The 17,255-nt window shown below is 45.6% G+C and overlaps 1 protein-coding gene across 1 annotated transcript in view; it reads left to right on the forward strand.

The window, feature by feature from the left end:
- Nucleotides 1–909: 909 nt before the first annotated feature.
- The window catches only part of dlgap1b (discs, large (Drosophila) homolog-associated protein 1b), a 42,606-nt gene continuing 26,260 nt past the window's right edge, over nt 910–17,255 (forward strand). Inside the window, exons 1-4 of the mRNA XM_041961289.1 lie at nt 910–1,980; nt 4,117–4,331; nt 8,725–8,902; nt 11,011–11,266. Coding sequence (XP_041817223.1) covers nt 910–1,980; nt 4,117–4,331; nt 8,725–8,902; nt 11,011–11,266 — 1,720 coding nt within the window. The remainder of the gene's footprint in view (nt 1,981–4,116; nt 4,332–8,724; nt 8,903–11,010; nt 11,267–17,255) is intronic.

Raw genomic sequence — 17,255 nt, forward strand, 5'->3', positions numbered from 1 at the left:
CGCTGATGGATGTCATTGTTTTCATGTCACCATGTAAGGGAGAGGTCGTTTATTGCAGCTTGCCTCGACCAGCCCAGAAGCTGTCAGCTGGGTTTTACTGGCCAATTAGTTTGCCCGTAGAGGAGAACTAGAGGTATAGAGGGAAAGCGTGGAATCAGGCTGTGATCATTTGTTGTGTTTGTGGGTGGGGGGATGTGCATGCGTGCACATGGAGCAGGTGTACTGTAAAGCAAAAATAAATGCACTTTTTGTGTACTAGCTGCTGTTACATCACCTCTTAAACCATATGAGGGATTAAGACTCTCTGCAGAGGATGTCTGTCTCTGCACACCCATCACCAATTTCTCATTATATTTTTTGTTGAGTTGCACTGATGCTTCATTTCGAACAGTGCCCTTGAACAAAGATAGCGCGCACACTTGAGCTTGAAATAGATTTGAACTCATTTTGATACCTCCTCTTCCTTTGTTTCTCGCTGTTTCCTCGATCCTCTGTCATGTGTTCACTGAAATCTACCAGAGCGAATGGAGAAGTGGAAGAGGAAGCTTGAGGACGAATTTGGATGTCAGGGACCACATGCCAAGTGGCGGCTATATTTAGAGATTCCCCTTCTGAAGTTTTGAAGGACAAAAATGAAAGAATAGGTCCAAGTCCTGTCAACATCATCAAATTTTCTCATCCATGAAGGAGTGCCAAAAAGCATCTTCTTCAAATTAAAGCAGATGCTGACATTACTCTGTGTTTTGAGTGCATGCAAATATGAGATATTTATACTCCTCTTTCTGTCTCTCTCTTCTTGTTTGTTTGTCTGCTCTTCCTCATGGCGGTGTGTTTCTTTGTAGAGCTAGTTTTGGGGCCTGTGCAAACTTCCTGCAGCAGCAGTTGGATGTGCACATCGACCCAGCCACGATGACAATGAAAGGCCTGTCCAGCAGCCGTAGTCACCACCACACAGTGACCTGCGACCCCTCCTACGACTCCATGACCCTGGGGCACTCGGACCGTCGCTCCTACTTCCTCAACCCTGCGGAGGCTCATCCTGCTGACCACCCCTGCTACACGCAGCGCAACTCCTTCCAGTCTGAGTGCAGTGCCTACCCTGATCTGGCCAGCTGCACCTTCCCTCGCAGACATTACAGCTCTCACCATGAGCTGAAGGAGGAGTGTGGCGCTGTGGTGCCTTATACAGGGCCAACAGGGAGCAGTAAGGGAAGCGGAGGAGGTGGTGGAAACAACAAAAGCCTCCCTTCTAACCTGCTGGAGCAGTTTGAGCGGCAGGCGCCTGTACGGCGTGAAGGCTACCACACGCTGCAGTACAAGCGCACTGCAGTGGAACACCAACGTAGTGACAGCCCTGGTCGAATCCGCCACCTTGTTCACTCTGTCCAGAAGCTTTTCACCAAGTCTCACTCTCTGGAGGGGCCATCAGGGTCTGGTGGGGGAGGAAGCGGGAGGATGAATGGCAGCAAATCCAGCCCCGATGACCCTCCCTCTTCTTCTGGCACCCTGAAGCACAGTAAGCGCAGTAAGAGCAAGGACCGCTCAAAGTCGGAGCCAAAGATGCGCACCGCCATCTCAGGCTACTGGAGCTCAGACGACACGCTCGACCGGGAGGTGTGCCTCTACCACCACCACCACGGGGGCAGCAGTGGAGGCCTGCCCTCTGGGGTCATGACCATGGGTCGCCACCCGGACAAATCCCAGTCGCAGTACTTCATGGAGTCCTACAACACCATCAGCGCCCACTCTCTCAAGACGTCGCGCAGCAACAACGATGTGAAGTGCTCAACGTGCTCTGGGGGCGGCGGCAGCGCTATGCCGCTGGTGGGCGCCCTGGACGGCCAGCTGCAGCTGAAGAAGAGCTCGTGGTCTTCAACTCTGACGGTGAGCAGAGCAAGAGAGGTCTACCAGAAGGCCTCAGTCAACCTAGATAAAGCTCTAGTGAAAGCCGAGCAGGGACGCACCTGCCACTTCCTACAGGTAGGACTGTTACAACAGCCCCACCTCTCGCATGTCGTGCTTCATGCAACCTGCAGTGCCAGCTGCTCCTCCATGCTTCCGTATTTCTGCACGTGCATGTGTTTGTGTGTGGGTGTGCCTGAGGGGAGGATGACTGGGGAAGCAGTGGCCCAAACCCCATCCTTTCCTTCCCTGTGTCTCAAGTAATTCTAGGTTAACTTAACCTGGTAGCACCATAAAGCATTTTGCAAAAATCATCACATCATCCGCTGCTCTGTGTTTGTTTCAATGTGCATGGAAATGTTCATACGTGAGCATGTGGATGTTTATGCAATTTCCTCTGTACTGTACAGTATGTGACATAGCATCAGATAGCATACTTAGCCTTCACCTTTACTGGAAATATAATGCAGTAAGTTGATTTAATATCTGTTGTCTAACAGGTCATGTTCATGTACCATCACCATGAATCAGCATTTATTTTTTGCAGTAAACAAGCACAGGAGAGCAGACCAGAAACACCACTCTAATCTGTTTTCAGAGCATAAATGGCAAATTGTCACCTTTAACTACATTTATGCAGCTGCTGAGTGCACTGGTGGTCATAGCAGTGTTGATGTGTGTGAGCGAGAGTGTGTATATCTTATACACGGAACGAGAGTAGGGCGCCACTATGAGATCAGAGAGAGCCAGAAGTGAGCAGACAAAGAAATTGGAGAAAAAAAAACAACCTGTAGGCCTTAAGCTAAATGGCCACACACACACACACACACACACACACACACACACACACACTCACACATGCAAACACGTCAGTGGGTGCTCAGTCACTGTTTTGCAAAAGATAAAAGTGTTTCAGATTGCATAGACTTCTTCACATCGAGGTGAGCTGCAAATATGAGCCAGAGGAGAGGACTGGAGAGACAAGGCAGGGAGAATAGAGGAGAGAGTGTACACTTATGTGTGTCTGTGTGTGTGCGTGTGTGTGTGCGTGTGTAGTGTAGCGAAGGACCAAAAGAGATCAAATAAGGGAAAAAGAGGAAGGATGTGAATAAGAAAGTGAAAGGCAGAAGGAGAGAGTGAGGGAGCATAAAAGACGGAGAAAGTTCTGTGTGGCTGTGCATTTTAACAGCCTTGAAAACGGAGCGAGCAGATCAAGGAAGGATGTTGTCGCTGCAGTACGGCAACATTTCTCCCAGCCTGAAAGAGCCATCGCTTTTTCTTTTTTTTTTCTAGAAAGAGAGACGGAAGAGGAAAAAAACAGCCTTTCAAGGAGCCAGAGTAGTTAGTCTGTGCGACGTTTCTTGAATCCTTAAAACAAGAGGTTGAGGTGTTATCTGCCTCACCTACTGGGATGAGGTCCTATAATCACTGCTTAATGCTCACATACATGTCCACACACTGCAATTAGTGCCTAACCTTTCCATGCACTTGTATGACATTCATTTTAAATGCGCTACATTTCCTACACAGTCGGGGTAATAGTGCTAAAAAGCATGACTTCATTAATTTTTTTATGGCTTTTTCCTCGATAACAATAAATTCATTTGACGTCATCCCAGACTCGGTCTTTCCCAAGATGTTAACAGTCTGTAGCTGCCCCCTGACGTGGAAGTCAGCTCGGTTTCCTAGCTACGCACCAGTGTGTTGAATGCCTCCCGTGCACTTTTGTCTCACTCTGTATCTCATTTCGTTCACTTCAGAGCTGGTGCCCTAACAGCCACTCACGTTGGGACTGCAGTGGTTCTGCTGAACAAAAACCCCCTTTGTTTTCCCTCTCTCTCCATGTCCGCTGTCTTCGACTCTCTCTCTCTTAGATTAGGGCTGGGAGATAGCTTTACCTCCTTTTATTTTAACCTTCGTTAGTGCGTGTGAAGAGTCAGGAGAGCAGACAGAGGCCAGGGTACTGCGACATTTTGTCAAAACAATTAATTCCCCACATTTGAAATGCCGCACTCAACACGGCACAGACAACACAAGCTTATGGTATGATCAAGGCAGATCCTGCATTGATACTGTTGCTACCGAAGGTTTAAGTACACTGTGTGATGCATGTATTTATATCAGGCCAGTTCATATGTAAGTGTGTAAGCTCTCATATCTGCAGGGTGACCTGTGTTTGCTCCCTCTTTACCTCACCTCACCTCATCTCCACAGGTGCCTCAGGATGACTGGAGCGGGTTCTCTCCGCTGGGGAAGGACGACGAGATCCCGTGCCGGCGGATGCGCAGCGGCAGCTACATCAAGGCCATGGCAGAGGAAGACAGCGGCGACTCGGACTGCAGCCCCAAACCCTCACCTAAGGTCCAGGCACGACGAGCCAGCTACCTGAAGGCCACACAGCCGTCCCTCACAGAGATGACCACGCTCAAGTAAGTGTGTGTTCGGGCCGAAAAGATTAGTTTCATGATGAAGTCTTCTTTTAAATTCAGTTTTTTGATGTTTTTTCCAACCAGTCGACCAAAAATCCTGAAGTGTTCAATTTATAAAACAGCAAATCGTCACATTTGAGAAGCTTCGGTTAATGTTCGATGTTCTTGTTTGACTTAAAAAATTAATTGATTTGTAGAATTGAATTAACTTTCTGCCATCAGCCCGATCGCTTCAGTATTTATGTTTGTTCATGTGTGTGTTCGAGTGTGACTACGGTGCATGTTTCTGAACATGATGTCCAAGTGTTCACATACCGAACAGTTCCTGTGAAACAGACGAGACAGATAAAGGGAAAGAAAGAGAGAAAAGTCGACAAGCAAAAGGAGGTGAAGGCAGTTGATGTTACTCAAGCGTCTGCCTGACAGCAGTCTGGCTTGTGTGCGAGTCCCTGAGTCTCAGTGGCCACAGCTTAATTACCTGTTCTGTGTTTACAGCTCACACACACTCCTGTCTTGATAACTGGCCTCTGTATCTCCAATCACACACGCTGACAGAGCCTTAATTGAAAATGCACGATGCCTGTTCGTGTACTGACGTCTCTCCAAAAATAAATGCCATGTTCTCGAGAAACGCATTGTGGTTCAAGAACATGCGGGGGATATTTCTCTCTTCCCCGGATCGAGTCTATTTTTTTTTTTTTCAAAGATCTGAGGTTAAAAGCTGTCTGAAGAGTTTGATGAAGTTTTTTTTCTTGTTGCATAAAGCATTCTCCGCTCAGTGGCACAGTTTTTCACAGCACAAGCTCATAAAGTATTCAGCAATATTAGACGCCATCGTGAAGATTTGAAAACACATCCCACTGACAGCATTGTCCACAGTTAAGACACAAGTTAACCTAGAAAAGCTCAGTGGGGATGCTTTCTGACTTCATGTCCTTTCTGAAGAAACACACTGTTCAAATTTCAGGATTACAAGCTGGGAGAAAGCAGAATGTTAATAAATAAATTGGAAATGTTGGTTTCATGTAACTTGAGTCTTATTATAAACCCAAAATTTTTTTCTAAGCGTAACTTCTTCCTGCTTTTAACTTGCTGTTATCATTCAAACTCGCTTTTTTTTTGCAATAATTCCTTCTTTAACTTTTTAGGTGTGCTCAGTTTAGATCTTCTCGCTAAACCTAACTGCGATCTAGCTGCTCCTGTTTCTTGCTGTCTGCTGATAGGTGCGAGGACTAAATCTATGAAAAGACACAAATTGCAATGAAGCAGAAATTTCCTTTAATTCATCATATCGTCCCTTTACTATTTTCATTACTGGACAATCCGAGCTCAGACCCAGTGAAACTATTGTCGATCATTCTGCCTCGATGCAATGAAAGACTTGGATACACGAGTCTTATGTGGCGGCGCTGGGCTGTGACTGATTAGCTGCATAATATACAGAGATGAGAAGAGCGCCAGTGGGGGCTCAGTCACTGTTACTGGTTGCACAAACACAAGCGCGCACACACACACCCTTACGTAAGTGCAAGTGGCGCAGCTTGGGGCCCACTAATGACTTGAATTTGGTCCGGGGAACGCCATCATCATCTGATGGAACCCGGTGGAACAAACCGAGCTGCGGTGCTGCACGCTGGAGATAGAGAATGAGGCGGGAGCAGCTGACGTCTTGTTTTCACACTGTGCTTTTGGGAGCTGGCACAAGTCGGCGTTACACTCGGCAATGATTAAATAATCAGCTTTGTTCTTCCATATGTCTCAGAGCCCATCCTGTGCCCACTGTGTCCTTGACTCGTGATGAATTGCTCCTGAGAAGTTGTGGGATTTGTTTACTCTCACCCAATGCTAACCTTCCTCCTTATTAAAACACATGGCGCACGGATGAAGCATGTATTTAAACGGCTGTGATTATTCCTGGCTGACAGACGAGCTCAGGAGAAAATGACATCCTTTCTTGCTCCCCTCACTCGCTAACAGTCATCTTTCTTTTTGCGGCAAATTCATTTATTCTTGGCCTAGATTTTATCCTGTTTATTTTTTTATGTCTCAGCCAGAACAGACATCCTGAATAATAGGTTGCAGTAATCACATCTCCGTCTTTCTGTCCTTGCATCCCTCCAACCGCAGTCATCGCTCTGAAGGCTTTTATTCAGACGGTGACGAAGAGGAGGGGAAGGAGCAGAAGGTAAAGTGAAATGGTGGAGAGGGAAGGTGGACAGAGAGACCCTCTCAGGGGGAGCAGACTGACAGGAAAGACAAGGTGAAACAAGTAAGGGAACAAGGTGAGAAGATGGGAAAGAAGAGAAAAAAATAGATCCAGGATTACAGGAACACTTGGTAATGCAACAGAAATCAACAGACAGCGTCAGCCCCTGATTGTCAGAGGGGAACATGTGTTCATTAATGCCACTTGTTCCATAGAGGGACACCCTGGGACAGGCTGAACTTCCCCCCTTAGGTGGTACTGATTGCAGACTAGGTCTGCCATTCAAGTTGACACAAAAGACATATTGGTTCTGCCTATAATCAGCCCCACAGGGAAATCAGGAGCAGATGCAGATAGGGATAATGGTGTTGGTAGATTCCTCGACTTGATTCCTCTGTGCATCATCCACGATCGCGGTCTCCGGGAAGCTGAAAGGGATGATTCATACCAGTCTCTGAGGTTTGTGACGTACATTTAGATTTTCTTCGTTGGGTTGAGTGATGCTCCTTCTCAGTTATGCCTTCAAGAAGGGTTGCAACTGACCATCATTTTCATTATTGGTTGATCTTTTTCTGCCTGTTTTAAATATCTTTCAGTAAGCGACACAGAAGGACACACAACCGACTCACAGCCGTAGAAATTGAATTAAATAAATGTAAAAAAAAAGTGAGAATTCTCCTACATACAGGTTTTATCAGTCAGATCGCTTCTTTTGTTTGACCCAACAGCCCAAAATATTCAGTTTACCATGATAGTGCAGCTTAAATTTCTGTCGATCGACTCATCGATGAGCTGACTAATTGTTTCCGCTCTACTTTTGACTCAGCTTATAGACATGTGTCTCTTCTGAGGGATAGATCACTTTTTTTGTACTATTTTCATATCGAACTTGTATGGCCGTGGTGTCAGGACAGACGACATAAAAAAGCAGCATGTGTCTGATAAAGCTGTACTTCTTGTATTTCTCTGACAGCCCCACAGACAAAGACTGGCATAAATATGCATTAAAAGCACCATGCTACTGCACAACTGTGTTGATAAAATGAACAAGCAAGGGTGAGCAACCACTGAGAGCTTCGACACAGTCGCCTCTGCTTAGTATTAAAAAGCCCGGAGGACAGGGTGGCTACATGGAGACGCATTTTAAAATTAGCAACAGCTCTTCAAAAATCATCACCTTTCTTCCCTTCTCAATAGCTCATCTGTGCTTTCATGAGCCCGTGTCTCTCCACCGCCTCCCCCCCTTCCATTCTTCCATCCAAGAATGAGTAATCTAGTTTGCTTTGCTGTGGTAACCACACTCTATTTTAAGGAGGAAATACATAATTAAAGCAGACCTGACCTGGAGGCAGAGAGTCGTACGAGTTGTGTGTGTGTATGTGTACAGTGTGTGTGTTTTGAGTGTGAAATCGAGGGGTTATTGGAATAGACTGAGATGTATTCATTGCTCTCCCTGCACTTGTTTTCTGGAAGTTGGTTTAGTAGGCCACGACGTTTATCAAGAGGAAAGTGAGTCAGCTTTTTAGGTTTTATGTCCCCTGATTAATGAATTGTTAAGCTGGCATCCAACAGCTGCGTAACCTACACACACACACACACAGCACGTGTGCGCACATAGGCGTGAAGCATGCTGAGCGATCGGATTGGAGGCAGGTGAGAGCTAATGAGACACCTATTCATCTTCCGTGGAGACGGGGACCTGTTTGTGCATGTGTGTGTGTTTTTGTGCTGATTATGTGTTGATGTTGTGTCTGTTTTTACACACACACACACACACACACACACACACACACACACACACACAGCTCCTCTTCTGACATATGTATGTGAGTGTTCTCACTGTTAAGTGTTTTAGAAAGTGCTTACAAGGTGCCTCAAGGACACACTACCTAAGCTACTCCGAGTGTTTCTCAATACTACAGCGCTTGTTGATTAGATAAGGGTTTCTCCTGAAGCAATTGTGGATTGATCTGTATCTTTGGGTTCATACGCACTGCCAAGTACTTTGCAGATACCTTCTCTCACTCTCTTTCCATTCCTTATCTCTCCTTCTGTTTCCCCTGCACTTCTTTCATCTGTGCCTTGTTTCTAAATTTTTACCCAGTTCATTTTTTTCTCTGCTTTGACTTTTTCTCTTTTTTGTCCTTCCTCTTTTCGCTCTCTCCTTCCTCCTCCTTCTTGTGGCAGGATTTCCACGGAGCACTCGCCAAAGCTACAGATCCGGAGTCACAGCTATCTGCGGGCGGTGAGTGAGGTTTCCATCAATAGAAGTCTGGACAGCTTGGACCCGGCAGGGCTGCTGGCCTCGCCTAAATTCCGCTCCCGAAACGAGAGCTACATGAGAGCCATGAGCACCATCAGCCAGGTTAGTGGCACCAGGGGGGCCGTGCCTCTCTGTCGTCAGCCCGTACGCCCCCCGTACCTCCACCGCTATGTCCAATAAGGTCGTGCAGGGGGGAGGAAATCCCATCCGTAGCCGTCCTGAGGCGTGAATTAACAATCAGGTCACCATCCGGTAAAGTATGAACAGTACGAAAACCCCCAATCTCCCAATTAGGGTATACGTCTGCGTGCTGTTTTCTGGAGCTCAGATGATTACAGGCGTATTCAGATTGGCTAATTAAACAGGAGGGCATACAGAACCCCCCCTCCCCTCCATCCCCTTCCTTTACCCTAATATGCTCCTTCTGCCTCGGCATACTTTGTGAAGCAAAATGACAGGCTAAAAATGTTCTCTCCAATTTGCATCTGTTATATAAGAGATGCAAAACAAGAATTAACATGCAGCTATATGAATGTTATGAATAATTGACATTGGGCTTGCTTCCAAATGATGATGGACATTTGTGTTGATATTGTAGTTATTGAGGAACTGACAGGAAACAGTCAACAGCGGAGGTCTGTTGTTGTCACGACTGCTGCAAATTAAGATGTTAGTCGTGTTGGATTTTGAGCGCGGCTTCGTACTCTGGAGTGACAGGCGCAGAGCTCAGCTTACCTTTTTTGCCCGGGGTAACAGGGATATGTTCTCCCCTCCAAAGCCCAGGGGCAACAGTTTGCCTCGCCGGCTGACTGATGGGCCCTTGAGACGTTCCTTCAAGTCCTGGCACAGAACAACCCCAGAGGAGAAAGATGCACCGGACCTGGCATCTACAGAAATGCCACCGAATAAAAGAGGTGCTGCTGGGCTCGCGATCTCACTCACTCTCATATTTGACGAGACACACGCTAAAAAAAAAATAGGCTCAGCATCAGCGGATTGATTCGAGGTCCACTAACCTTTCTGACTCCAAGCTCTGCAGTATGTACTCGCCCTACTGTACACTCTCTTCACTGACAAACACCTGAACCAGACGCTTCAGTCCTTAGCCACATCCCATTCCTGGGCTTTGCTCCCTGTGCAGACATCATGCAAACTTTTCCTCATTCGGACAAGCTGGACAAGGGCGGCTTCAAGGAATGGAATGGAGCTTCGTCTTATCTGCCCTCACACAACCCACCTGTAACACACACCTACCTCACAAGTCTGTAGCAAGAGGTTGTTTCTTTTTTGCCTTTGACCCTGTACTGAAACCCAACCTGCACTGGCTGATGACGCAGGTGTCGCTAGATTTCCTTGAGTCACATCTCAACTCCTGGTAGTCCTCGTGTTGACACTTCCTATTTCTCACCTTTAATATCGACGCTTGTAGTATTTCACTCTGTTGTGTGGCCCTTTGAAGTTTTATCCCAAAGTGATTCCTCCCCCTCGTCACTCCTTGGACGCTCTTTTATTTTTTTCTCAACTGTATTCCTTTTTTTAAGTATATGCAAATTTCTGTATACGCCTCAAAGCTTCACAAGGCAGCGTGGAGGTAAAAGTTCGACCAATTTGATTGAACATGCTGAGAAACGATGAAGTGTGAAACTGAACACAGTACACTGAGCTTGACTAGTCTACGATGCCTCACCGAAGATTCCACTGCAAATTCATGTTACGATTGCTTTTTCTGAATTAATTCGAGTCAAACGAACTTTTGTCAGTAAGAGCTCTTGTTGAAAGGACACTTCACAGTTATTTCTCTGTGAGCAGAAAAGTGTCCAAATCCAACAACAGAATTTATTGTTGGAAAATATGGTGAATCTGCCAGCCTCAAATTATAGAAACACTGTTACACTGTTTTGTATCACAGCACCCAATTTGTGATTTAGGTGTTTTTGTACATACAGCTCCTGCCTAGTCAAGCTTTAATCAGTGGGATAGCTCTGTAATGTTGCATCTTGCAGCACAAAGAGATGGCCTTTGCTTCTATAATATATTATCCATTCTCCTTTGTCTGCACTGTGCTGGCGTGCGCCTGTGCATTTTTATTTCTCATTTTTATTTGTTCCTGTTCTTGGCCGTGAAACGCTCCTGTGTGTGTGTTTTTTCGTCTGGGTGCTTGCGCGCACACACTGTATGTCTATGTGTGCCCCCCCCCCCCTCCTCCGCAGGTGAGCGAGGTGGAGGTGAACGGGCAGATCGAGGCCGTGTGTGAGTCAGTGTTCAGCGAGATGGAGTCGCAGGCGGTGGATGCCCTGGACCTGCCCATGCCCGGCTGCTTCCGCATGCGGAGCCACAGCTACGTGCGTGCCATAGAGAAAGGCTGCTCGCAGGAAGAGGAGGAGAGGGGCGTCACGGTGGGCAACAGGAGGACCAACTCGCCCCCGCGCACCACCACCACTGTCAGAACCATCCAGAGCAGCACAGGTCGGTGGGAACATGCACTGAACGCACACACAGACTCATGTGCTTGTGAACATGTGTGAACATACATAATTCATAGCGCATTACAAATTGATATGTGTGCATAGAAATTATGTATTATAGATGTGCTGTAAGTCTAAGTTATGCAGCATGTGTACAATGTCAGCAGCAAAAACAAATAAATAAACAAACCAGTGCTGCAGCTACTGCAGAGTGAGATTTACCCGAGTATAAAGATTGGACACTGGATCAAGGACTGTCAGATATTTCTGTGGAAAACCAGTCGTGCATTGAGTATTTGTTATAAAGGAAAGAGCTGCTTTGGAGAGCTGACCAGGGAGTAGTTTCAATTTGGAAACCCAAACCCTCTACATTATTATCCATCTGACCCAGTTTTCTTCACAGATACAATATGATGAATGCAGGACTGTTTTTCCCACATAAGAGCTTATTCGAGCTGTAAAGCTCAGTGGCTGCTGGGTCTTATTTTAGCCCTCTTGTGTGCCTCATGGTCTGGAGCGCTTGGCTTTCCAGCATTACTGCATGCAGTATTGATGCTGAGTGGTGCTGGCATCCAGCACTGGGTGCTTCTATGTTTCCCACTGCAAATCTGAACGTCATTCCCTTACATTGTCTACATTGAGTCACCATCGCCTGACGCACTCTGACTTTCTCCTCTGCTCCTTTTTAATTATGCCAATTAAAAGACAGCGCTTCCGCAAACCTAGAAGACAAGGTTACAGTCAGCTAATTAAACACATTTACTGCAAATTGGAAAACTAGTTCAATCGATTCTAAGGGCTTGAAATTGACTCTGAGCAAACATTTATTGTATGCTGTATAATATTTCCTGCAACTGACATCTTCCAAAACTAGATTTTCTTGCGCCAGTTAATGAAATGAGGCAAAATATGAAGTTGTGTTTTCAGTATTCGCTGTTTACAATCCAGGGTAACGACACAATTAAGGGCAATAGAGGATTGGGTTGATTGTCCTATTGTGTGGAGGTAGTTATTGATCTATAAAAGGAGGCTGAAAAGATCAAGAGAGGGACATTCAGAGCTCCTTCCCCTGAGGACGGAAGAGTTAATGAAGACCATCTATCAGGTGAAGTGTTGGAGGGATTAACTCTGGTTTTCAAGCCAGACAGCTGCTCTGCGGCGTCACACGTGATACAGGAAGTCTCTTATTTCTCCCAGCTGTCTACTGTCTCTCACACCCTTTGCGGATTCAACTTTTTTTGATTTGTAATCATTTGCTGATCGTGTAAAGAAAACATCTTTAAATCCCTCTCAGGTGAAAAAGTGGAGGTGTCCTCTTGTGCACGTCCGTGTTATGTAGCACACACGTCTGCAGCAGGAGCCTCGCAGCTGTTGGCATTTTAATGAACATCCATTTTTGGCGCCTGAGTTTGTCACATGATGAATGGACGGTGTGGAAGTACAGAGAGGAGATATGAGTGCTGTGTGGTCGCTGATAATCCAGCGCTCTGCTGCTCCTTCCAATTGAGGACAATCCCCTGTCTGACTCACGTAGCTCTACGCGATTGACTGTCGACTCCTCGTGACCCTCGACCTTCGTTTGCTGCCGACCTTATTGTGTCTTTGAATCTGCTGCAGCCGAGGCTCAAACAAAGGAGACTGGGAGATTGGTTCGAGTGATGTATTATGTGGCATTGTGGAGAGCAGTTCACCATGGTTGGTAGTGAAGGTAGGGGATTGCTTCAGATTACTGTCATAGTTGTACTACTGCACAATTCATCACCTCCTTAGATCTTCACCGCTGAGTCGTCACTCACTGTAATTAATTAGCTACCTCTCCTTCTCCTCCTCCTGAGGGAGAGGCTGTGATTGAAGAGGAGAGGAAGAGAGGGAGACTGGATTGAGGGCAGGAAAAGATGTCAGTCTGACGAACTTCTCCCTGCCTCACTGTCCTCCATTCAAACACATGCACCGCCGCCGCGCTCACGTCATGCGGGAGTTGTTGTCATTACCATTTTCCTACAGTCCCACACACTGTTCACGCAACGTGTGAAATGCATGTATCGCAGGTGGTCTCGGACCCTTTAATTAGCTCCCCTAAACCTTAATTAACACTACTTGAAAATCTTAAAATCACATTTTTGGAGGAGTTTCAGAGATGAAGCTAATTAGTTTAGCTTTTTTGCTTGAAGGTGCAGGAGCAGCACAGAAAATGCGACTGAACAGGCAGCTAATGCAGCTCTTGCTGGTGCCACAACTGCTACATTTAAATACAAATAAATAAATACACTTAGGCTAATTAACACAGCCCTGCTCCTCTTCTGCATTATTGAAAAGTCTCATTTATATCCAATACACATATGATGTGATTTATTTATGGATTTTCCTTAAGAAACCTTTTTTATCTTAAGGAAAGAACAGAGTGCTTTAACTCTCTTTATCTCACCAAACAGATGCCGTTTAGGTTGTTTAATCATGTGTCATTTGTTTGGATTGTGTTGTGAGGTATTTTGCACACTGCGTTCAGAAGTCTTTATTGGGATGTTTCTGAAAGTTCTTATATATCCAACGTGACACTAAACATTGGCTGAAAAAACGATGCATTGATCCCATCAGCCAGCCAAAGTCGTTTAAGGTAATTAAATGCTAATTTAATCAATATATATGGCTGAATTAAGCACATGCTGTGTTTTAACTCTCACTGCAATTATATAACTGTTGCTCAACATGAACTCAATGTTAACTGGTGTTATTCAGTCTAATTTACATCAATATTAGTAGCCATTAATAGTGTTTTGATATGCATGTAAGAATTGTATCGATATTGTTAGTCAGTATCGATGCTAATATGAGGCTGTTTTGGGATCAGCACAAATCCAGCTGCACTGTGCAGCGACTTTCCAAATGAACAGACTGGCAGCTGCCATCTTGAGCTGCGCAACCATGTCAACGTAGCACAACATGGACACATAATGGAGATGTGCTGTAGCATCACTGTACACCAGCCCACAGAAAAAAACAGCTCGTATGCATAGGCTTGAGCTGCGTGCATTATATAATCATTTGAAACATTCTCCGGCTCTCTTTGCTCGCACATACGCAGTATAAACTACACATCGCTACAACACAAGCCCCACGAAGACGCTCACATGCGCGCACGCGTTCACAGGAAATCAGCTGGGAGCCCAAAGTGAGAAGTGAAGACGTTGTTGTTGTGAATATTGCATGACGTTTCAGAAGGTCGTGCAGGCAGTTCCAGAAAAACAGCTGGCGCTTATGGTTTCTGCTCCCACTTGTCCCCACGGCAAATGGTTGAAATATACACACGCCCACAGGTGAGAGACCTATCAGCTTCTGCTCCTGCTCCTCTCCAGTCTGCGCTGCTCCGGCCCATTATTATTGATGATCTTTTTAATCCTGAGGAAGGAGACCGAAGTAAGGGGCTGTCCTTTGATCTCCTCTCTTTGAACGTCAAGTGGCTGCGGCTGCTTTTGCCTGCCTCTGCGCCCACTCAGACTGGCTCACACACACACACACACACACACACACACACACACACACACGCTAACCCGTGCAATCACTCACACACACATATGGCTACAGCATCGGACAGACATATTGGCCTAGGCATCAGCTCCCTTGGATCGGTTTAACAAAATCTGGAGCAGATCCTCTCTCTAAAGCTTGGGAAAATCCATAGCAATCGGTTAATGTGAGGATTTTACTGCCTCTAAGCCCTGGCTCCTCCTCCCCGCGTCGCCTCCCGTTAACATATTCATCACCTCTTCACTCTGCTTTGTCTTTCCCCTCCTTGGCCTCTCACACAGCAGCTAGATCCCCTGCCTTTCCACAACAGCACTTAGCAGCGCAGGTAAATCAACCTGTTGTTTCACCGGGAAGACGAATTGACCTTCAATTAGAAAGAGTGTACACACACACAGATCTTAAGTCTGGGAAATGTGCCACCGATTCCGTTTCTCTTCCTCTCACCCTTGGTTTCCTTGGCTCGCTGACCTGCTGTCAATTATCCTGCCTCATTTTTCCGGCATCTATTTTTCAGAGGTGCTGAGGGATTGGATGAAACGAGTGGCTTTCCTCCCTGGTTGCAGTAATAGGCTACAGGACAATGTTTAATTTAATGGCTGAGAATTTCCTACGGCCCCCGAACAGAGGCGTTGTGCTCGATAAAGCATTCCTTAAGTAAGTGTTCGCGGCGTGCTTGTGGCTCATTTTGCTGATGGTCTTGTCAAACGCTCAGTGGAACACCACCTCTTCATTTAGGTTTGTGATGCAGCTCTGGACGCACTCTTCTATCTGCTCTCATTGTGCTATCTGACACAAAAAAGAAATGGCAAAATGCAGAATTATAGCTTAGATTTGATAAAGAATTTACTTCTAGTGCAACCTAATATCATAATGTCATAAGTAATGATAGGAGAAGCACTCACACTCTGTGTTTTGTCCAATGTTTATTCATCATTCAAGCCTCGGCCAATGTCCTTTAAGAATCAGTAGGATCCGTCTATAAACCAGGAAATCCACATGTAAAAATAAAGTTAGTACAAATGAGGACAGCGGCACTGTTGCAGTTTAGCTTTTAATTTTACTTTAAAACCATCGTGAGGAACAGGAAGAGGTGGCAGGAAACAGGAATAATCCAACTAAGACAGCCAAATTCATGGCAGTAGGACTGCAAGAAGCCTTCATGGTTCAAATCCACTTAAACTCCCACAATTAAAGTCAAGTTTCATCAGCTGTAATGCTGATTACATGAACCTTTAAAACCTGTCTTATAATTAATTCAAACATATTATACTATGAATCTCCTGTTTAATCAGACCTTTATCTGTAAATGATCAATATACTTACTGGGGGATAAAAGGAGGACAGGAGAACATTTTGGGAAGTATACCTATTTGCTTTCCTGCTGAGAGTTAGATGAAAAGACCGATGTGCTAAGTATGTAAGAAGATAGCGCCAGCAGCCGGCTAACTTAGCTTAGCATAAAGACTTGTTTTTACACCAATTGTCATTTTTACACGTTGGTTTTTATACAGATTAAACACACAAGATATATAGCGTGTTACTTAGTGACCCTTGAAGATACTGGTAGGCACATGGGGACCGAGTCAGGCTAGCCGTTTCCCCCCGTTTCCAGTCATTCTGCTAAGCCAACTACCTGAAGTAGCTCTACATTTACTGCAGAGGTATAAAAGTGGTACCAGTTTTATTGCCTAGAGAGGGAGCAAATGTATTTTCCAAAATATTTAACAGTTTAACCTTTAAAGAGACACTTTGTGGTCTAATGTCTTCAAAGGAACTGAAATTATCTCTCTATCAGACAGCAGGAAGTTTCCTAAATTCACTATGTTGCATGAATAAAACTCAGTAAGCGCTTTCCAGTCTGCAACAGTGACCGTATAAAACCAAATTCACTGCAACGTTTGCAAGCTTTACTGTATTGGGATCACATGGAGCTCCTGTGTATTCCCAGCTCCTTCTACAGCACAGTACTCCCGGCTAAAAGAAAACCTGTACAACACTGCCCCCCCTAGGGGCTCAGTGTAACACAGCACTGCACCTCTGCCCTTTCTTCCCTCAGCGAGTGGGTGGATGAAAAACTACCAGACAGCTTGACCCAATTAACAACAATCACTGCCATCCCTGGCACTTTCCCAAGAGTTCTGTTCTGAGAGAGCTTGTGAGAATAAATAACTTTGGATTTCCCAGAGTGCTAAATATAAGTGGCAGGGATACAGACCACTAAAGTCTGTTTGAATCAGGATCAAGCCGAGCGCTCGTACGGATCCCCCCTCACACCTTCAGCAGCCCACGCAAATTTCCAAGCGCAAGGCTGAAGCTTGTTTTTCGTATGTCAGGATGACTCACATGTTATAAAAGCAAAGAATGTGCTGATGTTTTCAGTCGTCGCAATGCAAGGATGAGACAGAGATCCTAATCAATGTCATAAAAGGTGTTTTATGTAAAGTTACCTACTTACTACAGTGATC

The sequence above is a fragment of the Chelmon rostratus genome, chromosome 20, assembly GCF_017976325.1.
Source record: "Chelmon rostratus isolate fCheRos1 chromosome 20, fCheRos1.pri, whole genome shotgun sequence".
Classification (NCBI taxonomy): Eukaryota; Metazoa; Chordata; class Actinopteri; order Chaetodontiformes; family Chaetodontidae; genus Chelmon; species Chelmon rostratus.